Source organism: Nuphar pumila, chromosome 3 (assembly GCF_984573655.1).
Source record: "Nuphar pumila chromosome 3, dmNupPumi1.hap1.1, whole genome shotgun sequence".
Classification (NCBI taxonomy): Eukaryota; Viridiplantae; Streptophyta; class Magnoliopsida; order Nymphaeales; family Nymphaeaceae; genus Nuphar; species Nuphar pumila.
In genome coordinates this window covers 1,740,460-1,747,620 of record NC_143251.1, presented here as the reverse complement: position 1 = coordinate 1,747,620, position 7,161 = coordinate 1,740,460, and the positions used below count along the sequence as shown (strand labels likewise).

At 43.8% G+C, this 7,161-nt stretch overlaps 1 protein-coding gene across 1 annotated transcript; it reads left to right on the top strand.

Annotated features, from left to right (window-relative positions):
- The first annotated feature begins 317 nt into the window (after positions 1 to 317).
- LOC149841599 (protein BZR1 homolog 1-like) lies at positions 318 to 2,019 on the top strand. Its single transcript, XM_090001088.1, has 2 exons — positions 318 to 766; positions 851 to 2,019. The coding sequence occupies exons 1-2, from the start codon at positions 536 to 538 to the stop codon at positions 1,697 to 1,699; spliced, it is 1,080 nt and encodes a 359-aa protein (XP_089857214.1). The 5' UTR covers positions 318 to 535; the 3' UTR covers positions 1,700 to 2,019.
- The last annotated feature ends 5,142 nt before the right edge of the window (positions 2,020 to 7,161 follow it).

Genomic DNA, 7,161 nt, shown 5'->3' with positions numbered 1-7,161 from the left:
ACCCAAAATGTGGGACCCACATATCATTTCTGCTTTTCACCTCCCTCCCTTCCATCCAAGACCGTTTACCAAAACGTAGTCCCGTCCGAAGATAGTCAAAAGTCACATCTCATAAGAGGACTGAAAAAATACTCAGTCAGTAAGGACACGCCCGTCATTGTACGTTACGAAACACCCACTACAATTATCTCTATCTATTTTCCCCCGCTTTTCACCCACAGCCAAAAGTAGTGCACAGAGAAGAGAGCCCCCACACGGGCCACACCCACACCACATATTATATAAATTCCCCACCCCTCTCTCTCTCTCTCTCTCTTTAGGCTGAAGACCGTTTCTCTCTCTAGACCCTGTTTTTTTTTATTAGACTACCTATTCCGGAGTTCTCCACTCTGCGTCGGCTTTCGGCAAATGAGGTCCTCGTGATCCTTCCCTTCTTCCTCTCCCCCTTTACTCTCCACCCCCAAATTTAGCTCACCATCACCCTCCCAACAACATAAAACATCAACCAGTCCCTGGACTCTAGAGGAAGAGAGAGATGACTGCAGGGGGTGTTGGGTCTTCAGGTCGACTCCCAACATGGAAGGAGAGGGAGAACAACAAGAAGAGGGAGAGGAGGAGGAGGGCCATCGCTGCCAAGATCTACGCTGGGCTCAGGGCCTTCGGCAACTACAAGCTCCCCAAGCACTGCGACAATAACGAGGTCCTCAAGGCCCTCTGCGTCGAGGCTGGTTGGACCGTCGAGGATGACGGCACCACCTATCCCAAGGTTGTTTCTTTCACCTCTTTCCTCTTCATCCTCTCTCTCTCTCTCTCGCTCATCTCTCTGTTCCTTCTTCTTCTTCCATTGCAGGGTTCCAGACCACCGTCTCTCGATGCTCCAGGTGGGTCGACCACCATTAGCCCGGCGGCCTCGTCGTCCTACCACCCGAGCCCACCCTCGTCGTCCTTCCCGAGCCCCATGCCTTCCTACCACGCCAGCCCCGTCTCCTCCTCCTTCCCCAGCCCATCCCGCTCCTCCACCACCGCTTCCTTCCTGATCCCGTGGCTCAAGAATCTGGGCGACGCCAACCCCGTCCCTTCCTCCCTTCCGCCCCTCCGCATCTCCAATTCTGCCCCCGTCACACCTCCCCTTTCCTCCCCGACCTCGAAGGTCAAGCCCACCAACTGGGACGCTGCCGCCCGATTCCACAGCCACCCCAACTTCCCCTTCTTCGCGGCGTCGGCCCCGTCGAGCCCCACCACGCGGCGCTCTCTCTGCCGAGTCATCCCCGAGTGCGACGAGTCGGATGTGTCGACGGCAGCCGACTCGACGTCCTCCGGCCGGTGGGTCAGGCTCCCGGCGGGGATGGTTGCACCGACGTCGCCCACGTTACACCTCGTCAATGCCGCAGCCGCCAATCAGAGGTGGGGGTGCGGTGCCGATGGGGCGATGTGGGCTCCGGCCTCCGGCTGCCGGAGCGTCGTGGGCTCGCCGGAAAACCAGCAGTTTTCGAGATCCGTTCTGGGTGGTGATAGTGGTACTGGTAGCGGTGCTAGTGCCGCTTGTGGCAGTGATGGGGGTGATTTCGAGTTCGAGTGTGGGAGGGTGAAGCCGTGGGAAGGGGAGAGAATACACGAGGATTGTGGGGAGGAGGTCGGTTTGGAGGATCTCGAGCTCACGCTCGGTAGCGGAAAGCGTCGGGATTCCACCAGCGAATAGTCGGGAAATCCTCCCCATGTGAAGACTTTCCGGTTATTGGAGTGATGGTGCCTTCCTTTTTTCCAATCTTTTTCTGCTTCTGTGGACAACGTGACGCATGGTAGAGCCAAAACGCATTTCTCAGGTGGATGGCAGTTTTCCGGCGACTTGTGGTGGTTTGCCGATGTTGGTTGTAAACAATCGTGTTTTCTACTTTTATTCCTTGTTGATTATAGTGAAAAATCCTCCTTTTTTTTTCTTTCGCTATTAAGGTCTTTTAGAGGCCAAACATCATGGTGGGTCTCATTTGGGAAAAAGCAAGTTTTAAGATGTAATTAGATTATATCTTGACATTTTTTGGTGTTTTTAAATTGGGTTTTAACTTTTGACTCAGGAATTCGATCAAGTGGAAATGTCGTATACCCGAGTGTTGATGTGAATTGTGAACGACCCTAGTGGAAATGGCACGATCACCTCTTTATGTTTGATTCTTTCTTCGTCACTTTTTCATTCATCTTACCATGTGGGTTAGTGCCTAGAGGAGGGAGCCAGCATTCACAATATCGTGCTTGGTCCTCACCACGTCACTGCCCTTGTGGACCATGCTGCACACGCTCATTTGTCATCTTTTTGAATTTTGACTAGCGACCCATCCACGTGTTGAGGCTGTAGCATGGAATGACTCATCCTTTGTTTTCTCTATGTTGAGAACGGGTCAAGTTCGTGCAAACCTTGGTGGGGTCTTGGGCCACTCCGCCAAAATTCAACTGGAATTTACCTGTCCGTCTATTTCCCAAAGTTGGGTTGTCACTCTTTCATGGCTGCTGGTCTTGCCAAGTAACTCTGATCATGGTCCTGATAAATTCTTTTTTCATATTGATCTCATGGGTACTGTTAACCACTGTTTTTGCCCTATATATCAACTGTAACAAACCATTGCTGTTATGCAAACCACAATGAAAACGAAGCAAAATCACAGAATAAAGAGAAGGAAAAGAGCAAGAGAAAGCACGACATTTACATTTACGTGGTTCGGCCACTCCTTTTGTCTTTTATAACATGAACTTTTGTGAATGTGGTAAAGATGCTCAGATTTTTTTGCTTAGACAATGACAAGCTTTCGTAGTTGCACGTGAGTGAATAATGGAAGTTATTATTGGCTGAAGAAAAATAATTTACTAGTGCCCCCATTCTAATCCACACATTCAGCTTTCTCTGTGGGTCAAGGAAATATAAGAGGCTTAGACGCTTGGAATATCTCTGCGGCATGTGGCCAATCCATTTCTGTCTGTTGAAACTGCAATAATGCAAAGCTTCTTTCAAGATTACAAAGCTTGCTTTGTAAGTATACTCGCGTTTCTGTGGTAGATAAAACATTTGAGCTGCATCCTGTCAGCCATGGCTTCCAATTTTTTTTTTTGAATGCCATTATTATCCTTTTCCTTTGCAAAAATAAAAAAAGAAAAGAGTGGGTTACAGCAACCATTTAGGAAATCACTAGGAAGGGGAAAAACATCTATATGATTGTCTCTCCACACCTTTATGCTTCTAATTTATATATTAGTGTCATGACTCCTACAAGGCTTACATGGATAACAACTTTCAACTAGTATGCCCTTACATTCCATTGATATCAAGTTACAAACAAATTCATCTCTGGGAGAAAAAGCAGGCTCTTTTTTGGGAGCATTGAATGTGAAGCGTGTGTTGCCACCAATACTCTCATGCTCTCCGCCCTTTGAGAGCAGTGATGTTGCCAAAACACTGCATTGGGAATGGAGTTGGCATCCCCAGCACCACATTTCAGCACCGTTCGCAAGAGGATATTCTTGACAACTCCATCCTCAACACTGCACTTTGTCGTAACCATATTTTGAAAAAGGTGTTTCCATCTCAATGTAAGGCTCCCAAACAGAAGCTTAGTGATGTGATTTTGGAAACCTAAGAAATATTGAAGCGTTTTTATATTGTGCTACAACGTTGGCAGACTCACTGAGTTTTAGCTTCGACCTAATAAACAGATTCCAGTCATGTGGTTCAACAGTCGCATGCATGACTCCATTAGATCACTCAATGAACCAAGTTTTCAATTCAAGGTTTTGTTTTCCAGAGTTAGGTCTTGAATTTTTAGTGACAAATCATCATTTGTCCTTAGGTTATAATGATTCATTATTGGTGTATGATATCACTTAGGGATGACAGTGGACTGAAGGAATACGGGGATTCGACCGAACTGGCACAGCTTTTGGCCGGGGATGGAGGACATCAAACAGGGAATGAAGGTGAAAATCAAAACCCATGTGAAGATGGAGGCAGGAATGAACTTACTCTTGCCCCTGCCCCGGCCAACCTTGTTCCTGATTTGGTTAATGAAATTACTGATATACCTTTATATATATAATCCTAAACCCTTTTTCTCTTCCCTCCTTCCTATTTTCTTCTTATTCATCTTAAAAACTTTACAAATTTTACAGATCAACCTTCAAATCTACCACAAAGATGTTTTTTTTTTCTGTGAACTCTTCATTTAATATGCCTTTCTGAAACATTTCATTACAAAACTTATCGGTAATTACACCAACTAATTGCCCTGTCATTCCTACGAGGATGGGGGCGGAGGTGGGGACAGGGACGGTTATTTTGAAATGGGCTGGAGGTGGAGGTTCAAAGTTCCGCCCGCCAAGGGAATGGAGGGCAAAATTTTGAGACGGGGTTGTCCCCGCACCCGCCCTGATCCACTGCCATCCTTGATCCCACTTGTTCATTATTTAAGGGGCGTCAAACATGGAAATGCGTGGATGGGAGAGACAATGTTGGAAAAGCGCCTCAAAGAGACACTTTTTTGTGTCCTTGACTGTTTTGCCCTTTTCCCTGGAATGGGGTAGGACAGGACAGGATGAACATTTTTAAAAAGAAAAAAAGACATTTTACTGTCCTTGTCCAAAAATGTCTGATAACAAGGCAGGGAGTCCTTGTCCAGGCCTGTCCATGAATCAAACGACCCGTAGATAATCCAACTGCTAAGAGCATTCTGTAAATGCTGTAAAACCCCAGACATGGACCACCGACAATGGGCTCTATGTTTGTCCCATGAAATATATACCAAGGTTAATTTTCAGCCTATGGCCCTCAAATTATTACACCTACCAAGAAAGAAACCGGATCTAGAAATCGGACCAAGTGACTTTCAAGGTTCCCGACCACCATAAATGTGACACGTGTTCTCTTGCTGGCCTCGCGCTAAGGGCTTTTTTTTTTTTACGAAAATTGCTGACAATAACAGAAATTTTCAAGAATTTGTTTAACGTAAAATCGATTTTTTAAAGTGCTAAACATAATCATGATTTTCTTCTAAAAAAACGCTGAACCGCATCTCTAGTGATTTTCAAGGAAATTGACGGACAAAGAGGCCAAATGGAAGATTGCTAGTAGCTAGGGATGGCAATGGGGTGGGGCTCCACCCCGCCCCGCCTCAAGATTAGAACCTCCATCCCCGGCCGGGATGGATTTTAACCTCCACCCCCGCCTTCATCCCCATTGCATGTCCTCCATCCCCAGTTCAAATGGGGATCGTGGCGAGGCGGGGAAAAGTGGCAGGGATGAGGCGGGGCAGGGAAAAGGGTACGTCCATCCCCGAACGGGGATGGATTTTAACCTTCGTCCCTGCCTCTATCCCTGTTTCATACCCTTCATCCCCGGTCCAAACGGGGCGGGGCCCCGCTTTCCCCCGGTCCACTGTCATCCCTACTAGTAGCATCTTCAGTCATTTTCGCCGTCTTTGTGAAAGGTGGTGTTTAACGCCAAATATGCGATGCGGGTAAAGCCAGTACTAGGGGTGGCACAATGAACCGAGGTGGCTGGAGCTCGGCTTGTTTAAGCTTGTCTCAAGCTCGTTCTGAAAATAAATGAGCTGAGCTTGAACACAAGTCCTGGCTCGGTCTACATAAACGAGTTGATATTGATTCTGGATTGAACCCCAATGTTGTCGAACTAGCCAATTCTGGATTCAACTCAATTCTTGATCAGCCACATTGGCTGAACCGTCATGAAAAATGACTCCCATCAAGGATTGGGAAAGAATTGGTTCATCGACAATGTCCCAATCCAGCACGCTAACTTAAGCTGGCTAAAGTCCCTTCGCCCTCCCTCTCCAATAAAAAAAAAAAGGAGAGGGGGTGTGTTCTTGAACAATCATAATTATATTGCACAAGTTGAAGGCCAGTTGAGTTGTCCGGGACACTTCAAATAGGAACTATTGTCAACCAAGTCATAAAACTTAGTTTAAGTTATCCAGATTGAATTGAATCATTCAAACCGAGGTTACTGGTTAAGACAAAATTCATAAAGATTAGAGTGGGAAGGTTGTATCTAGCATATGCAGAGTCTCAAGTGAAAGAACACTACAAGAAATCAGACATTTACTAGTGTTAAATTTGTGCTACTAAAAGCTTGGCTAGTGCTAGTAGTTTTGTCAGTAAAAGTGTTGTCGATAATATATTTATTGGCACTAATGCATAGTGCTAGTGAATGGGTTTTTATTAGTGCTAAAAACATATCATAAAAATATATTTTTTAATACTAAATTAGTGCCAAAAAAAAACTTTTTTTGATGCCAAATTAGCGCAAAACATAATGCATTTTCTTACGCTTTTTAGCATCATAAAAAATGTTTTTTGGTGCCTTTTAGTGCTGGTGAGTTTTTTTATGCTAATTTAGTTTTTTTCACATGTATAGCTTGTTCATACATTCATTCAATAATGAACCACCTCTTACATATATTCATTCATTCATTTAAAAATGAACGACTTTTATAAATTCTTTTATTTTATTCATTTGAAATGAACTATCGCATTCATTTCATTCATTCTAAAATTAATTGGTTCTTACATACATTGATATTTTTCATTCAATATAAACCAACTCTTACATTCATTCATCACCAAACACTTCATAACTCCAACATTCACATATGAAACCCTATAAGAAACACATATACATATACATAAATACACAACTATCTTTATGCAACACTTTATAACTCAAGCATTCACATATAAAACCTTGTAATAAACACAATATATATACATATATAAACACACAACTATCTTCATCCAACCCTCCATAACTCCAACATTTGCATATGAAACTCTACAAGAAACATAACATATACACATACATAAACACACAACTATCTTCATTCAATATTATAACTCCAATATTCACATATACACATACATAACTCCAACCCTCTATAACTCCATAATGCACATATTCAATCCGCTACAGAAAAAATCATGCATAAAAAAGAGATAATTCGAAAGTTTATGCATATATTAAAATCAATATGAAAAATTCAAACATATAAACAATGTTAGATAACAAAAAAAATAAGTTTTGTTTCAAATATATACAGACAGTTAAAGTTCATGAATTACATAAAGGGGGGGGGGGGACAATATCAGAATCGTAGGTGCACCACACTT

Excerpts from the sequence above, each read along its gene's own strand:
- LOC149841599 (XM_090001088.1), top strand. The coding sequence starts at position 536 with ATGACTGCAGGGGGTGTTGGGTCTTCAGGTCGACTCCCAACATGGAAG. Across the intron at positions 767-850 it reads ACGGCACCACCTATCCCAAG|GGTTCCAGACCACCGTCTCT; the intron begins GTTGTTTCTTTC and ends CTTCCATTGCAG.